General features: G+C 45.6%; 1 protein-coding gene across 1 annotated transcript in view; it reads right to left on the minus strand.

Annotated features, from left to right (window-relative positions):
• The window catches only part of ALS2 (alsin Rho guanine nucleotide exchange factor ALS2), a 1343724-nt gene that overhangs the window by 168549 nt on the left and 1155893 nt on the right, over positions 1 to 19282 (minus strand). Inside the window, exon 30 of the mRNA XM_086955258.1 lies at positions 18997 to 19042. Coding sequence (XP_086811384.1) covers positions 18997 to 19042 — 46 coding nt within the window. The remainder of the gene's footprint in view (positions 1 to 18996; positions 19043 to 19282) is intronic.

Consider the following 19282-nt stretch of genomic DNA (forward strand, 5'->3'; position numbering starts at 1 on the left):
TCCGTTGGCGAAGTCTTTGGTGCAAAGAGATGTGGCTCCTGACCCGACTGCGGGTCCTCGGGGTCGCCTCCGGCAGACCAAGGTACATGTTCCTCCTCCGGATCCGAGTACGCCGGATAGTTGTACTCGACCTCTTCCTCGTCGTCATCCCCCGCGGCAGAGTGAGTTGGGGAACGCGGCAGGTCACTTGGGGATGCCGGCGCCGGAGGCGCTGAAGCACCCGCAGAGTCCCTTTTATTTTTCAGAGGAATGCGAAAGTGTTCCAGCACCGGCTCCGTGGTGATTTTCCTCTTGAGGAGGGACAGTTTCCCAGTATTGGCGTCGATGATGACTTCACGACGTTCTTCCTCCGCGAGTGGTTGGAGCCGAGGTTTGGCCACCACCGGAGACGCTTTGGGCGTCGACACCTCCTTCGAGGGCACCCCAGCCACCTGCTTCGGAGCGAAGGCCTTCGGCGTCGACTTCGGCGGTAGGGTAAAGCGGATAGGCGTGTGCGCCTTGGACGGCTTCTGAGCGGGCTTCGACACTCCAGCCTCTGGGTCTGGAAGCTCCGCGGCCGTTCGAATCCGTTGCAGGGACTCCTGGACCTTCTTCGAGAGGGCTGGAGAGGGAGCGACCGTATCGCCTGATTTCCCTGCCTTGGGAGTTGCGTCGGCGAGAGGCAGTGTCTTTGGAGTCGACGCGGTACCCTCCTTGGCTCCGGCGGCCGGGGCCGGGGAAGCCTGAGCTTTGGGATCGCCTTGACGCTTCTTTGAAGCCTTCATCTGGTCGTCGACCGCGACCATCTTCGGCGCCGACGCAGCCGCGTCGGACGACTTTGCTTTCGGCACCGACCCAGATGCCTTCGGGTCGGCCATCTTGGCTGCACTGTCCACGTCGGCCATTTTGGATTTCTTAGGTTTTGACGCCTCCAGAGCCTTCTGTATGGCTTTCACTTTCGGTTTCGAAGCAGGAGCTGTTGAACCCGAAGGCTTCACTTTCGTTTTTGAAAAAGTGAGTGGCACCTCCAAAATGTCCGTGGCGGGGCTCGTAGGCGGGGCTGCTGGACTTATAACAATGTCTTGGGTAAGGCCCGAAGGCGATCCCTCGACCTGGGCCGTAGGAAGGGGTCCGACCCCTGAGTCAGTCCGGGGGTGCTCGTCCTCAGAGCTATCCCCCACAGTGGCAAAGGCCGTATCGTCGTCCCCTACCTCGTCGTCGGCTTCGTCAAACTCCTCGTCCCCTGCGTCGTAGGCCTCCCCCTCGGACGCAGGGCCAGAGTCCGAAACATGCTGGACATCGTCGTCTCCGACGTCTTCCTCGAAGATGTTGTCCGGCGGGGGCGCAGACAGTTTGGCCTGGAGTCTCGCAGCCCGACGAATCTTGAGGGTCTTCTTGCACCGGAACTTCGAGCAGGCCATGCACCTGGCCTCGTTGTGGTCCGGCGACAGACAGGTGTTGCACACTGGGTGCACGTCGAGGTGCGAGTACTTCGCGTTGCAGACCGGGCACCGTTTAAACGGAGTCCGTTCCATGTCTGGAGCGTCGTGTAGGCCCGTCCGCGCCGATAGCACGCGGAAGGGCAGCTAGAGTTCGGAGCTGGAGAAAACAGTAAACCCGAACGAAAACGATACCGGCGCCAAGCCTAAAGACCTTTTGGTCTCGAATAAAGTGATTTAACAACTATCGGTTCCGACAGAGGGAACCGACACACATCCGAACCCAATGGCGGAAAAAAACAATCTGGGGATGGAGGCGATGCCCATGCGCACTGTAGTCCAGGGGAGGAGCCACCTATCTCGTGATACTTCGAAGACTCTTCCAGGACAACAATGTGCAATCATCCGGACCCAACACTAGGCGGCGATCTATGCACAGATATGAATTCAGCAGCCCACATGCCTCGAACACACCTAAAAAAAGTTTTGAATCTGTATCTGTTGTAGCGGAACAAACGAAACTGACACCAACAAAGACTCCATAAAGGCTGGAGTTGTCACCTAATAGATGTGCTGTGAGTAGAGTTGCATGGTGTCACCTAGCAGTAAGAACAATAGTTACTTACCTGTAATCTGTGGTTTTCCAGTATTGATTGGTGTCTTTCATAGATTCACATGCCTGAATCATTCCCCGTCGTCGGAGTGGGAGTCCCACGGTACATAAAAAAGCAATAATATGCATATAATAACATGTAACCGCTCCACCAGACAGGGATTGCAGACGTCTGGACTATCTTGGTAAAAAAGTTTAAACAATAGCTGCAACTACTGTCCGTACTGCAAACTCCCTGGCAATATTGGGGAGATACGCTAGACAAATATGGTCAGATATCTCACTATATATTGAAAAGCTTCCAGAGCCTGAAAGATCAGAAGCCAGGAAAATATTGCAAGAAGAGGAGTGCACTTCTGCAGAGATGATCGACGCAGCAGTAGATCTGGCATCTATAGGCTTCAGGAAATTGGCGGGGGCAGCAGTGCTGAGGAGGCAGGGTTGGCTGAAGTCAACTTCCTTCCGCCAGGAGGTCCAGGCTAATATCAACAATATGCCTTATGATGGGGAGTTTCCCTTTGGCCAGCATATTGATGAGGCCCTGCAGGCCATAAAGAAGGATACAGAAACTGCAAGGTCACTGGGAAGAGTGCAGTTTCGTAAATCGTCCTTTCGTGGTGCCAAAGGACATGGATCTTTTTCCAGTAGAGGGGGCTACTCTCAGCAGCGCTCGTACCAATCTTCGCAAGGTAACCAGCGGTATCAACCGTATAAACATCAAACATACAGACAGCGAGGTAACAATTACTCGCAAGAAAAAGAAGTCTTCTTACCGGGGACGTGATTCCTCCAAGAAGCAATGAGACGTACCACCTGCCACCACCTTTGGCCATCCCTAGGTCGAAAGTTGGAGGAAGAATATCCCATTTCTTCTCGAATTGGTCCAAAATTACTACAGACAGGTGGGTCCTGGATGTAGTGGCCAGGGGCCATACATTAGAATTCGTCAAAACCCCTCCAAATTCTCCTCCCAATGGTCCACCACCAGCTCACCTCAAGGAGCTGTTCTCCCAGATAAATATAATGATTCGGAAAGGAGAAATCAAAAAAGTTCCTCAATTGCAAAAAGGAAGAGGTTTCTATTTGAGGTTCTTCCTCATACGCAAGAAGTCAGGAGAATGGCGCCCCATCCTCGACCTGCGTGCCCTCAACAAATACCTCAAAAAATTATCCTTTCGGATGTTAACGCTTCAAGAAATCCTCCAGCTTCTCTCGGAAGGGGATCACATGGCCACCTTCGACCTTCAGGATGCTTATTTTCATGTACCTATCCTGCCCAGGCACAGAAAGTACTTAAGGTTCAGAGTGGCTGGCAGGAATTTTCAATTCAAGGTTCTCCCATTTGGACTTCGTTCAGCGCCCAGTGTGTTCACGAAAATATTAGTTCCTGTGGCGACACATCTGCGCTTGGAAGGCATTCAAAATTTTCCATACTTGGACGATTGCCTTATCAAGGCCAATTCTTTAGGAACAGCAAGAGTGCATGTTCAAAGGTGCCTGTCACTATTCCAGTCTCTGGGTCTCTCAATCAATCTCGAAAAATCCCATCTAACTCCGTCTCAAAGGAAGTCGTTTCTGGGAGCCACACTAGACACTCAGCTCACTCAGGCTTTCGTCTCAGAAGAAAGGCAGCTCAAAATTTGCAAGATGGCTCTCCTCTTACAACAAAAAGAGTACGTTTCAGTTCGGATGTTCAAATATTTTCTAGGGATGATCTCATCCTGCATCCCTCTGATACCCAACTGTCATCTCTGAATGAGACCTTTACAAGAGGAACTCAGCCTCTAATGGGTGCAGGTTTCGGGGTCGTTCGACAACAGGATCAGCATAACTTACTGTATGAGAGAAGCCTTTCACTGGTGGATTCAAAGGAAAAATTTGTGAGAGGGATGTACATTCCTGATGGAAGTGCCAAGTTATACCATCACCACGGATGCTTCCCTCGAAGGATGGGGAGCACACCTTCAGGGAATTACTGTCAACGGAGAGTGGAATATGCAACAGAAGAAGTGGCACATAAATCTGCTAGAGCTGCAAGCTATTTTTCTGGCCTTGAAGTCCTTTCGAACAGTAATCAAGGGGGTCCGCAGTTCTAATCCGGACAGGCAATACAACAAGTATGCATTACCTAAACAAGCAAGGAGGTAAAAAATCGCTCCTTCTTTCACAGCAAGCCCAGGAGATTTGGGATTGGGCTCTGGATCACAAGATAAATCTTTGGGCAGTTCATGTTACAGGGATGCCCAATGTACTAGCGGATTCTCTCAGCAGATCTGCAATATCCAACCACGAATGGGAGATCCATCGACCATCAGTGGACCGAGTCTTTCGAGAATGGGGTCACCCCGTCCTGGACTTGTTTGCCACAATTAAGAACCGAAAATGCCCACACTTTGCAAGCTGGCTTCCCCACAAGGACTCTTACGGGAATGCGCTTTCGATGAATTGGTCTCAGATATATGCATACGCCTTTCCTCCGATTCCTTTGGTTCCCAGAGTCATCCGGAAAATGAAGAGACAGCCGTGTCGCCTCATTCTCATTGCGCCCAGGTGGCCTCGCCAATACTGGTTCACGGAGCTTCTCCTCCTCTCGGAGTGCGATCCCATTCAGTTTCCTCCAATACCGAATCTACTGACAATGCAAGGGGGTCAGATTTGTCACCCGGACCCAGCTTCCTTGAAATTAGCAGCTTGGCTCCTCAACACATTGAATTTTTCCATTTAGATATCCCTGCTTATTGTCAAGAGGTTTTAGCCAATGCTAGAGTGCCTGCCACAATTAAGACTTACAAGCTTAAATGAAAAAGGTTCTGTACCTGGTGTCACTCTGCCAATTTACATCCAATACATGCTAAACCAGAACAGAATTTGCCGTTCTTTCTTCATCTGGCTAGATAAGGTTTTTGGCAGCCATTTCTAGATTTCGTCAAGATGGCTCTAACTCTCTTTATTCTGCTAGAATAATTCAACAATTTTTTAAAGCTCTATTTCGAATGTTTCCTCCTATTCGACGTCCACCTCCATCCTTGTATTTAAATGTGTTGCTCGCTCAGCTCATGAGTCACCCCTTTGAACCTATTCATAAAGTGGATCTCAAATTCCTTTCATGGAAGGTTTCTCTACTTTTGGCACTGGCGTCAGCACGTAGGGTCAGCGACATTCAGGCGTTCACCATCAAGTCTCCTTTTTTACAGATCACTTCAAATTCAGTGGTGCTTCGTACCAATCCAAGTTACATGCCTAAAGTTCTCTCTAACTTTCATCTTAATGAGCGAGTAATTCTAAAGACATTTTTTCCTAATCCGCAAACAGTGGAAGAAAAAAGCCTGAATTACCTAGACATCAGAAGATGTCTCAAATTCTATCTACATCGAACTGCAACATTGAGAAAGATGGATCAATTATTTGTAGCATATGGAAGGCTACGTCAGGGATACGCTGTATCCAAGCAGACTATAGGCCCACTGGGTGTCCTCAGCAATCAGTCTATGTCCTCAACAAGCGGGAAGACCTCTACAGTCTTTGCCAAGGGCACATTCTACAAGAGCTGTTTCCTCTTCTACAGCTCTTTTTGCTGGTGTGCCTTTCCATCAGATCTGCAGAGCGGCAACTTGGTCCAGCAGGCATACGTTCACCAAGCATTACTGTTTGGATGCGGCAAGTGGTGCAGATTCTACAGTGGGACGAGCAGTTCTTTGCAATCTTTTCAAATAAGGTGAACCTCTGTTCTCCCTCCTCCTCTATGCTCTTTTAGACACTGATTGTACATGTTATTCTCTTTTACAAAACATGCATATGTACTATATACAAGGAGCGTCTATGAGCATTATGATTTGCACTGTTATCTACTCTGATTCAGGCATGTGAATCTATGAAAGACACCCCAAAACTGGAGAAGAACAATAGTTACTTACCTGTAATCTGTGGTTCTCCAGTATTGGTGTCCTTCATAGATTCACATGCACCTGCCCACCTCCCCTCAGCTGCTCCTCAGGCGATTATGTTGGCTTCACTCCTGTGCGAGAAAATCTGAGAGCCTGAGCCTCTGGGGAGAACATTCTGGTGGGTGCTGTCGCTTGATTGGCTGCAGTTAGGTCATAAGTGTGGAAGTTTTGCTATTGTAGCTTAGGGCTACTGTACTTCCTGGTTTGGTTATTACCAAGGTTTTTGGTTATTATATGCATATCATTGCCTTTTTATGTACCGTGGGACTCCCACTCAGACGACGGGGAATGTTTTAGGCATGTGAATATATGTAAGACACCCCAATACTGGAGAACAGAGGGCTACTGATTTTGGAGTTTGTTTGGAGTAAGTGTGATCCTTGAAGATAGTCATAAGAAGAGGAGAAGAACACCAATCTTACTCTAGATAGAGGTGAAGTTAACAGGTGGACGCAAAATCCTTCTTATGAGTGACTTCTGTGTTTTGGTTTATTACCCTGAAAGAAGTAAAACTCCAATAGATCCTAGTAATTAATCTCTTTAAGAAGCATACATGGTCATGTGACCGCATGATTTTCCAAACGAAGGTTGGACTGGAGGCTCCGTCTAAACCGAGAGATTGAGTTCATCGAACAAGACACAGTGCATTAATTGACGGCGGCAGACGAAAGGAGACGCCCCGAATCACAGTGAGCCCATGGCAAGCTAGGCCCTCGCCAATAACTGGCACCCCAAGCGAACCATAAGGCTTGGGAAATAACAACACCCACATCAGCCCGTGTGACACTCTCCACTGGAGTTTTAAGAATTCTTGTTGATCCTGAAGAGAACCCCGCAATAGGGGGTTCGAAACGCGTCGATCCTCAGTGGGCAATTGTCAACAATTTAAAAAGATTAAAAGGTACTGGATTAGGACATGACATAATATGGCCCTAATAGTTTAGATTTTTGAAAATAAAAAATGTAGGATTCATCAAACTATTCTACCTTGTTGGAAAAATAACACTTTTGTTGACATTTGACATATACCTCATTGGTATTTTCCTTGTTTGAGTGTGAATGTTTTTTGAATGCATGCAGTGAGAAAGGTTGGTATGGATGTGTTGTTCAGTCTTGATGTTTCTGTAAATTTTGTATATATCTGTATAGTTTTTGTATAATTGTATATGCACAAGAAATGTTTTTTGAAAAAATGAAAAAGTTCTCTAACCTAGAAAAAAATGACTAAAATAAGCCAGTGACAAAATTGAAAATAGACTTATGTTTTATTCATAACAGCTTCTTGACTAAAAATAAAATAAGCTCAGTATTGGCATTTGTGATGGTGCTTTAGTTTGAATAGGCTTAGCCTTGCTGTTTAGGAGCCAAGCCCCAGTTTTGTTCCTACGGCAATGCAATTATGGCATATACAAGTTACGAAATGGTATTCCCTGCTGTAAAACCCACATTACCTTAACCATATGAGCGTTGATTCAAGGCAGCCACAGTGTATCTTTGCACCCACACAGCTCCTTCACTACATATAGGTGCCAGAGGTCTATTTCCGACAGACCCAGGTCATAAATTCCTTTGTCCCCCCCAGCTCAGATGGGTGGGTGTGCAGACCGTACCTATTAAATGGCTTCTCCAGAAGGCAAGCATGGTGTTAAGATGCTAGGAAATCATCAGAGGTTGCTAGTCATAGTGTGATGCTCTTCTGGTGGAACTTTGGCAAATGGCAATGCTGTGGTGCACTGGTTTAATTTCCAGGGATTGTGGGTTCTCAGGAGATGAAGGATGGTTAGAGCTTCTGGGCAGGCTTTAAAGAAGATGATACACATATCAAGAAGGAACACAGGGAGATGGGTAAGTTGATATGTGGCCAGAGAGGAAGAGGGAAAAGCCAAGGAGAAAAAAGCCTCTAATGTGGACGGGACTAGCCTTTTCATGAAAGGAGGATGCTAAGCATATCATAAGAGATGTTACATTCAGACCTATAAGGCTTCATTTGGAAGAGAAGAAAGAGGGGATTGAGAAAGACAACACATACACACCAATCTGGAGTGCCAGAGTTATTATAAAGGAGTGGAGACTGCCTGCTTGGGTCATGTTTCCCTTATTCGTGTAGTTGCTTAGTGATTCAGCACTGGACTCCTTCAGACCCAAAGTGTACAAAAGAAGCATGAGGTAGTGGGGGTAGACCAATTAGGCAAGCTGAAAATGGTCAAAACATAGTGCTGCTCCACTATTTAAATAGCCCACACTAAAACCTACATTAAGATGTCTTGGTAGTGTAATCCACCAGTCTCCTTTTTGATTTTTTCGAGCACCCTAGTTTTTTTGGTCAAAAATGTATCATTAAAAGACACATTTAATACCACATATGCAGCTCTAAATGACAACTAAGCATAAATCCAGTAGGTGACTGCTTGTTGACTGCACATGTAGCATCTCTGCTTTAGGCAGAGACCACTTTTGGAGGTCCTGGTTTTAATAATTACAATCTCCTTCTCCTGGAGAAACCATAATGCAAGTGTTCCAAGCACTCTCAAACTCTCCTAATGTTAGTAACTTGTCACTGTCTAGAACAACTCTTATATTCTGAATTTAGTGCGATGAGAGTCTGGTGTATCTGTCTCATTTGTAAGTGGTTCCTGGATGGGTGACAGTGTTGGACTTCCATATCTTTTTTTCCCTCTTGTTTGCCTCCTTATAAATAGTCAGCACTACATTAAGCATCTCCTTCTCCTCCTCATCCTGAATATTATGCACCATTGATGGATTTAGAGGCTACAAGTATTTCAAACCACAACGTTTATATCAAATGTTGGTGTTTGTTGACATTACATTTTTTAGATTGAAGAATCATCTGTCTTGCTTCACTATATATAGAAATAGATTTGGATGCACAAATTAGGATATTTTAAAATTGAGATCAATGAAAATCTTATTCTTGGTGGTTTGTTCAGTGCTTTGTTGACTTTATATTAGTTAGAAAAACCTACAGGAAACAAATAGTGGATATGAAGATGAACCATTCAAAACAAATTGCACCACCATTCTTATCAAATTGATTAGGAGCTCTTATGAAGATGGCCAGTCCCAATATTGTAGTACTCTGCTTCAGAGTCAGCCACTTATTCAGACTAAGCTACCTCTGTGGATATACACTGTTGCAATGCTTCTGCAAAATGAATTCAATACCTATGCTTTGAAGTTTCAAACTCTTGAGAAAGACATGCATCTTGCGCATGGTGTACTAACTATCCAGTGAAAGAGATAGAGAGACATACACACACACTTCTATCCATGAACCCCTCTAAATACAACTAGGAAAAAACATAAAGAATGTTTGCTCCCATCTCAAAAAATGAAGGCACTCATAACAGTCTTAAAAAACATTTTGGGAATCAATCCTTGTATGGACTGGTCTGGCCCTCTGCCAAATGATCAACTGTTCCTTGAGGTTCTCCAGTTCTTGAGTTTCAAAGCCAGTACTTTCAATTCTGGCTTTTCCTAGGCATCAAACGATGGTAAAACAAGGGTATCTGAAGATGAAGTGGTGCAATGTGGAATGAGGGTTATTATGATTGTTAGTCATTTTTAACATTGCTAATGCTAATAAGAGATTCTTCCCTTTCACAAAATCAGCTATTTTTTCAAGACTAACCATTAGGCAATGAAAATACGTAGCGGTGGCCGCTACTTAACGGCGGTGGCGGGCAAACAAAAAGGAAAAATATACCAGTTACCTGCACGGCGGCCAGCCGCCGCCTCTTGTTCCTCTTCATCACTCTAGAAGCCCGAAACAAGAAGCACCCAGGCTCAAAGACCCCCCTGACCAATAACAATGCTGGGTTGAAATTGATCTGAGTACGGTGGTTCAGCGCTCAGAGAGGGACTGAGACCTGGGTAATGTTTTGACCTAGGCTGTAACACAGCCTGGGTGCAGATTTACACAGTGAAGATGACTGTTTGGCTGGCCCAAAACGGCCGTCAAAACAATAATGCGAACTTGAGAGTACCACTGCTGTTCCTGTGACCTCCAACCCCGCCCGCCCCTAACCAGCATAGACACAGATTGAAAAATGAAATGATAATAACTTTTGTTATTATCATTTTATTTTTCCTTATTCAACTGCTCACAGAGCAGTGGGGTGATGCTCCTCCGCCTTAGTGGAGAAGCCGCCCCTGAAAATATGCACTACAAACAAGTTACTTACCTTCAGTAATACTCTTTCTGGCAGGAACTCTAACAGAACTGCAAATTCCTCACCTTTTGAATAGTCCCCAGGCAACAGACTGGATCTGAAATGTTTGGGCAGAATCTCTGCATGCCGGTAGGTGGCATCATGCGACTCCACATTGCACTTCGGAAATAACATGCAGGGCCCATAGAAGCACCACTCCCGTGCGCTGTCAGTTGCTTTCAAGGTTGGCTGCGCCCCCACAGCCCCGATAGCAAATTAACTTTGACCAGTGTGCAGATTCCTAGACTTACTATCTTATTAGTGAATAGAGTCCAGTTCACAGAACAGGGAGGATGGAAGGGCCAATGAAGAATCTGTGGTTACATAGAGTCTCGCTACCAGAAAGAACATTACTAAAGGAAAGTAGCTTGTTCTTCTGATAGAGACGTCGAACTTCAGATTCCTAACCCTAAAGCAGTACCTATTAGGAGGTGAGCCCGTGGCCTGGCTCAAACTAAAAAATCCTGCAAGGCCAAACAGGCTCTCGTAGAGCCTGGCTCTCCAAACAATAGTACTTTGTGAATGTATGAACTGATGCCAACGTAGCATCATGGCAGATATCCGGGACAGGAACTCCATTTGCCAAAGCAGTGGTATTAGCTTTGGCCCTGGTGGAATGAGTCTGCTTTCCTTCTCGAGACTGCTTTTTACCAGTGCGTAGATCTTGATGCAGAACACGATCCAATGGGAGTTGGTTTGTTTCTACACAGCTTTGGCTTTTTTCGCTCCAGTGAATCCCACAAGGAGCTGATCGCACAACCAGTGTTCTCTGGTACAATCGATATAAAAACTTTGCAAACTTTTGTGGTCCAAGCAATTGAGTATCTCCTCCTCAGTCGAAGGGTGAGGCAGAGATGATGGTTCAACGGTCATGGAATGGTGGCACAATGTTCAGCAAGAAAAATGCTCACATTCACAGAAATAGTTTGTCTGGAAAAAAGCTGGTGTAGGGTAGGTTAACACAGAGACCTTGAAACTTACTTACTCGCCACCTCTATTTGATGGCAACGAGTAACACTGTTTTGAGGGTTAGAAGCTGCAGAGGACAGCTGTGAGGCAACATAAAGGGAGTGCACATCAAATTAGTGAGGGCCAAATTAGGGTATCACTGCAGCATAAAAGTCAGGTATTGTAGGTATTTAAATTTTTTATCACAACTGGTAAGGAATATGCTACTTACCAGTATGCATCTGTTCTTGGCATAGAGGGCTGCAGAGTGGTACATTATGAATAGATCGCCATCTGGTGTTGGGCTCGGATGATTGCACTTTGTTTTTCTCTTGGAGAGTCTTTTGTATCTTGGTGACTCCTCCCTTAGTTGGTAGTGCGCATGGGCATCGGCTCCATCCTTAGATTGTTTTGCCATAGTAGGGTTAGATGGAGTAGTGTAGTAGAATACAGATAAGAATGCCCATGTAAGTGTATCTAAATAAGAATAATGTTGGAACAGACACAGGTTTCCGGGGAGGCTGGGAGGGCATGTACCACTCTGCAGCCCTCTATGCCAAGAACAGATGCATACTGGAAAGTAGCATATTCCGTTCGAGGCATATGGGCTGCAGATGGTACATTATGAATAGACTATACAGCAGTTCTCTCCCTAGCGGTGGTCGCCAGTGTCTGTTGCAACTGTCTGAAATAAAGTTTTTAATACTGCTTGACCCACTCTAGCTTGTTGTGTTGTGTGCACATCTACACAATAGTGTTTTGTGAAGGTGTGTGGTGTAACCCAGGTAGCTGCTTTGCATATGTCATCTAGTGGGATGTTTCCCAAAAATGCCATGGATGCTCCTAGTTTACGTGTAGAGTGAGCTTTAGGAGGAACAGTTAATGTTCTCTTTGCTTTTAAGTAGCATATTTGAATGCATTTTACAATCCATCTGGCAATGCCCGCCTTAGAGATGGGATTGCCTTTGTGTGTTGGAGAAAACGCAACAAATAGCTGTTTTGTCTTTCTGAAAGTTTGTGTTCTTTCTATATAGTACAATATGGCCCTTCTAACATCTAATGTATGTAGGGCTCTTTCTGCTACTGTTTGTGGTTTTGGAAAGAAAACCGGTAATTCCACTGACTGATTGATGTGGAATGCTGAAATTACTTTTGGTAAGAATTTTGGGTTTGTTCTAAGAACCACCTTATTTTGGTGTAACTGCATAAATGGTTCTTGAATTGTAAAAGCCTGCAGTTCACTTACTCTTCTAAGTGACGTGATAGCTATGAGGAAGGCCACCTTCCATGTGAGGAATTGTATTTCACACCTATGCATAGGTTCAAAGGGTGGCCCCATTAGTCTGGTAAGTACTATGTTGAGATTCCAGACTGGGGAAGGTGGTCTTCTTGGTGGAATGACTCTTTTGAGTCCTTCCATGAAAGCTTTAATTGCTGGTACTTTAAACAGGGAAAGATGTTGCCTGTTTTGTAGGTACGCCGCTATAGCTGCGAGATGAACTCTTATAGAGGTATATGCTAAGTTACATCGCTGTAAGTGTAGTAAATAGCAAATGATTTGTTTAGTGGATGCGTCCAGAGGGTTGATTTGCTTACTGTTACAGTGTATAGCAAACCTTTTCCATTTTGATGCGTAGCATGCTCTGGTGGTAGGACGTCTTGCTTGTTTAATGATTTCCATACATTCTGGTGGTAGATCTAAATATCCAAACTCTATGACCTCAGGAGTCAGATCGCTAGGTTCAGTTGTTTGGGATCTGGGTGCATTATTTCTCCATGGTTCTGTGTGAGATGCATGGGTAGTAATCTTAGCTTTTGATGTGGTACTTGTGAGAGTTGTAGCAGTGTGGTGAACCACGGCTGTCTTGCCCACGTGGGTGCCACTAGTATCATTGTCATTGAGTGTTGCTGCAGCTTCCGAACCAGTAACGGAATTAGTGGTAGAGGAGGGAACGCGTAAGCAAATTTTTTGGACCAATTTATCCATAGTGCGTTGCCCTGGGACCGTTGGTGTGGGTACCTGGATGCGAAGTTTTTGCATTTTGCGTCCTGATGATTGGCAAACAGATCTATCTCTGGTTGCCCCCATTTTTGGAAGAATGGCTGCAGTATTTGGTCGTGCAGCTCCCATTCGTGTACTTGCTCTGACTGTCTGCTTAGGATGTCTGCTATCTGATTTTGAACTCCTGGTAGGTGTTCTGCTAACAGATAGATCTTTTGAGGAATGGCCCATCTCCAAATGTCCTGTGCTAGTTTGGATAGTTGGAGAGAGTGTGTCCCCCCCTGTTTTTGAATATAATACATTGCAGTCATGTTGTCTGTTCTGATCAGGACTGCCTTGCCTGTTATCTGCATTTGGAAAGCTTTTAGTGCTAGAAACACTGCTAATAGTTCCAGGTAGTTGATGTGCAGTTTCTTTTGCTGCACACTCCACTTCCCCTGCACTGTGTATTTGTCCATATGCGCTCCCCCTCCTGAGAGCGATGCGTCCGCTGTTATTATTACTTGTGGAATTGGCTCTAGGAACGACCGTCCCTTGGAAATGTTTTCTGTGTTCCACCACTTCAGAGAGCGGTACGTCCGGTCGTTTACCAACACCAGATCTGTAATCTGACCTTGAGCCTGATCCCACTGTGTCGCTAGACACTCCTGTAGTGGACGCATTTGAAGTCTGGCATGTGGTATTAGCAGTATGCATGAGGACATCATGCCTAATAGTTGCATAAACACTCGTGCTGGTAGTGAGTGTTGTGGTTGAAATCTTTGTATTAACCCGACCATTGTTTGTATCCTGACTGGGTTGGGGTATGCTATTGCTCTTTCTGTGTCTACTGTAGCCCCCAGGTATTGCTGAATCTGGTTTGGTTGCAGGTGCGATTTTTTGTAGTTCACCGTGAACCCTAGGTGGTGCAGCAATTGAATTGTCTTCTGTGTGTTGTGAAGACATTCTTCTTTTGACTTGGCCTTTATTAGCCAATCGTCCAAGTATGGGAAGACATGTATTTGTTGTCTTCTTAGGTGTGCTGCCACCACAGCTAGACATTTTGTGAAAACTCTTGGTGCTGTTGTGACACCGAACGGAAGGACTTTGAACTGATAGTGTTGTCCTTCCAACACAAATCTTAGGTATTTTCTGTGGGCTTTGTGAATTGGGATATGAAAGTAAGCGTCTTTTAGATCCAGTGTAGAAAGAAAGTCCCCTTTCTTCAGTAAAGGGAGTACTTGTTGGAGCGTGACCATGTGGAAATGCTCCGAATTTATGTAAGCATTGAGAGGTCTGAGGTCTAATATTTGTCTTAGGGACCCGTCCTTTTTGGGGATCAGGAAGTATAGAGAGTATACTCCTGTTCCTTGTTGATCTTTTGGGACCTTCTCTATTGCATGCTTTTGTAGAAGTGCTAGAACTTCTTCTCTTAACAATGTCAGATGATCTTGACTCATTGGACGCTGTTTGGGGGGGGATGTTTGGTGGGGTAGCTGTGAGTTCTAGGCAATAACCATGTTGGATAATTTGTCTCACCCACTTGTCTGATGTGATGTCTTCCCAGACAGGTAGGAACTGTGATAGACGTCCCCCGACCGGTGTTATTTGGTCTGGGGGGAGTTCTATGAAGTCACTGTTTTGGTGTTGAGGCGTTGCGGTTGTTATTATTTCCGCGGCCTCTACCCTTGTTGTTGTTACCCCTGTAACTGCCTCTTGAATTACCTCTGGGTGATGTTGGTGTGAAAGAGGTGGATTGCTGATTTGTTCCTGTATTCTTTGAGCCCCCTCTATAGGTGGATCTACGAAAGGAACCTCTGTGTGTTGGCTGTTGCAATGCTCCCATTGACTTAGCCGTTTCTGTATCTTTCTTCATTTTTTCTAAGGTCTCGTCTGTGCTTGAACCAAACAGTGTCTTTTGATCAAATGGTTTGTTCAGTAGGGCCGTTTGTACTTCTTGTTTGAATCCTGAGATTCTAAGCCATGCATGTCTTCTTAGCATGACACTGGTGTTAATAGATCTTGCTGCAGTGTCTGCTGCGGATAGTGCGCATTTAATGGAGGTATTAGTTATAATTTTACCTTCCTGTATTAATTGATCTGCCTTTTTCTGATGTTCTTTGGGGAGATGTGTGATAAGTTTCTCTAACTCATCATAATGTGCCCTGTCATAACGTGCGAGTAGTGCTTGTGTATTGGCTATACGCCAGCTATTAGCTGCCTGTGATGCTACTCTTTTGCCTGATGCATCTATTAACTTTGACTCTTTATCTGGTGGAGGAGCCTCTCCTGTAGATAATGAGTTTGCTCTTTTACGAGCGTTTGAGACCACCAGCGAGTCTAGAGGTACATGGCCTTTAATAAATATTGGGTCCTGTGGAGCCGCTTTATATTTTTTATCAATTCTTGGGTTTAACACCCTGGCTCTCACTGGGTTTTCGAATATCTCCTCTGTGTGACTAAGAAGACCCTTCAACATAGGAAGAGTACCTGATGTTCTCTGTGCATTAGGTAGAGTCTCTAACAAGAAATCCTCTATTTGAGGTTCTGTATGCATATCTAGTTTGTGATATTTTGCTGCCCTATTAATGAGCTGCACAAAACCTGTGTTATCATCAGGTGGTGAAGGCTTTGAGGGATATAGCTCTGGGTCGTTGTCCTCATCTGACCCTACATCATAGTTTTCCCATGGGTCCTCCTCATCTGGGATAGTTTCGTCATCCCCTTGAGGTTCTCCCTCCCCTAGATCACTGTCTACATCTGACTGAGGTGTAGCTGGTCTTGGTGTGGAAGGTGTAGGAATATTTGTCCTATTGTGAGGAATAGGAGAAGAGGGTGTGACTTTAGGTCGAGGAGAAGCAGGAGGAGTTATATTTGTCCCCATTGTTCTCTTTTTTGAAGGAAGAGGTTTATCTTCTGACTGTTCACTCTTTCTCTTCTTCGTGACCACTTTCCCAGTTAGCGGATCAAGAAACAAGATCTTTTGTTTGGGATCTGTCTGTTGCTCCTGAATCGGTACGGAAGGTCCTGGTTCCGAGAGGTGCTTTTGTTTTCGATCGTCAGATCTTGTTGTTTTCGACACCGAATGTCTGCTCGATTCCGACTTTCTGGGTATCGAGTGTATCTTGGACGATAAATCATATTTATGCTTCGACATGGAATGTTTCGATACCGAGCTTTCCCTTGTATGTAGCCTCGGTGCCGAAGTCGATGTCGCCCTTTTCTCGGATCCGACATGGTGGGGGTCCGAGTGTTTCGGTTTCAGTTTCGGTTTCGTTGCCGGGCCCGAGGGCGAGGCGTCGGAAACTTTTTTCTGCGGTTTGACCGGGCCCGAGGGCGGGGTCGTTACCGCACGGGGTCGGTTTTTCGGTAAGGGGACGTCGTCACTCACGGTTTGTTGCTCGATGAGTTCTTCAACATCCGACTGGTCCCCTTCCGACCCCGACTGGTCCTCTTCTTCCTCGATTTGTTCGTCTCCGAACAGCTCCGGGATCGCCTCCGCCTGCATTCTGGAAACCTCGTGTCTTCGAGCTCGACGATTTCTAATCGTTAGCTTGGAGGAGAATGCTGCACAGGCTTCGCAGTCCCTGGATTCGTGTTCAGGCGATAGACAGAGGTTGCACACCTCGTGTAGGTCCTTGTGTGGGAACTTAGCACCACACGTTGGACATTTTTTGAATGGAGTCCTTTCCATGGACTCCGGGCTTGACTGCGTCGAGAAAGGCCTCCTGTTCTTCGACGTAGATCCAAGTTTTTCTCTTCGATTTTGAATTTGCAACGCGTCGGAATGGAAATGAAACGCGTTCGATAACAATACCGTCGAATTGGAAAGGGAATACGCGCCGATAAATCACTTTCTTCTGAAGTTGATCTGGAGCGTCTCGATCCTCATCCGAACCCGATGGCGGAAAAAAACAATCTAAGGATGGAGCCGATGCCCATGCGCACTACCAACTAAGGGAGGAGTCACCAAGATACAAAAGACTCCCCAAGAGAAAAACAAAGTGCAATCATCCGAGCCCAACACCAGATGGCGATCTATTCATAATGTACCATCTGCAGCCCATATGCCTCGAACATTAAATTATAATGGAGGGTTTGGCAATCGTAAAGAGTCTAAAAGAGAAGAAAGGTGCACTTTAACTATGCCCAGAGCAAAGCCTTGCCAGGAAAGGGAAAAGACAATCAACAAAACGCCAGATAACTTAGCTTGACAGGGGTCAATCTGGCGTGTATCGCACCACTCTCCAACAACAGGCATATAAGTTGTTGAGGGACAGATGACAGCAATGATCTCCAGAGGAAGATCAGAGGTGTTCAACTGTAGCCGCTTAAATTTCCAAGCATGAAGGTAGATATTGCAAAAGCCTGGCTGCAGAACACTGCACCGTTGCTGCAACAACAGATCCTCCCAAATGGACAGCCTAATTGGAGGACAGATGCTCAAGGCCAAGAGCTCAGGAAACCATACTCTCTGAGCTCAGTTCGGGGCCACGAGGATGATTTAGGTCAGGTCGGACCTGATTTTACTCAGAACTCAGGGCAGAAGAGCTATCGCTGGGAAGGGATACAGGAGTCCCAAGAGATAACCTAGACAGAAAGCATATCCTAGCGATAGACGCCATGGAAACTCCAATGGACAAAAATGCTGACGTGCATTATCGGAAGTAGCAAATACATAGAGCCAAGATTCTCCCCATCAAAGAGAACTTGCATCACCTCCGGGTGCAACCGCCACTCATGATCTGCTAGGTATTGATGGCTAAGCTCCTTTGCCCTGGCATTCAAAGGTGCTGCCAGGTGGTCACCACCAGGAAAATCCAGTGATGTCTAAGACATTTCCAGAGACATAGGCCCAGGACTCCACTCCATTCTGCTTATTGCAATATCACTTGGCGGTGATGTTGTCCATAAGCACATGTACCAGCCTCCTCTTGATGAATGGAAGGAAGGCTTTCAGGGCCGAGCAGATGGCCTTCAGCTCTGGAGGTCAATGTGGAGCTGGGACTCTGCCGGAGTCCAGAGACCTGTATTCTCCACTTCTCCCAGGTGGCCACCCCAGTCCAAAAGTGATACACTGATCACCACTGTCAGCTTTGTGTGGGGTAGGAAGAGTGGACTGTCGATGAACCAATTGCGGTCCTGCAACCATAATTCAAGTCTTTTGCAGTCTCCTCTGAAATCTAGACGTGGTAGCAGAAGTCCAATTGATGCTGTCCCCATTTTACAGCTCACATATGGCACATGATGTGCTTGACCAGCAGGATGCAGGAGGCCATCAGTCCGGGTAGTTCAAGCAGAGTCGGCCTCCCTGAAATCCAGAACAAAGGCTGAAAGATCATGTTCATAGCCTAAATGTCCTAGAATCTCGTTTCCCGGGTAAAGGCACAAAACTGTGGCAATTACGTAAAAAAAGGGCTCACAAGATACGATAAGTAGCTCTGGATCTTCGTGTAGTGGCATGAAAAAAAACTGACAGCAGGGGGAGTGACGACTGTATGGGCCCTGTATGTCATTTCTGTAGCAGAATGGTGTCACTATAGAGCCACATAGCCTTCAACTACCAGCACGCAGAAGTACTGCTCATTTGTTTCCAGATCCAGTCTAACACCTGGTGAATATTCAAAAGAAGCGTAACCTGCGATTAGAAGTCTCTATTGGAAACATAAATAGAGGAATGATTTACCCTGCAAAACAAGTTAATAAATGTGAACACATTAGAATGCACACGCTGATAACTACACAAATTCACCAGCTCAAATGTGTATGTATTGTAGGTGTAACAAAAGGGCACAATTTACATCCATAAACTCAACTGCTGCTTCCAAACACTACACAGGAGGGTATGGCTGATATACTATACCTTCTTGTTTTCTCCCAGCACCGATATCTCTGAAGGCCAAAACTTACTGTAAGAGAAAAAGTCACAGTCAGTGAACCAGCAAGATTACAAGGGGTCCTTTTTCTAAAAGAAAGTATCTATCATTTGTATGAAAATAAATTTTACAACACTTATCCTAAAGTCCAAAGAATGACATTTTTCATAATTTTATTTATTGGACATCTGTAAATTGTTCATCTTTTGTGATGGTCTGCTTCAGAGTATTAATAAAACAAGCATTGGAAATGCAATAGGTCTCGCATTACTG

This window comes from Lissotriton vulgaris, chromosome 2_1, assembly GCF_964263255.1.
Source record: "Lissotriton vulgaris chromosome 2_1, aLisVul1.2, whole genome shotgun sequence".
Taxonomy (NCBI): Eukaryota; Metazoa; Chordata; class Amphibia; order Caudata; family Salamandridae; genus Lissotriton; species Lissotriton vulgaris.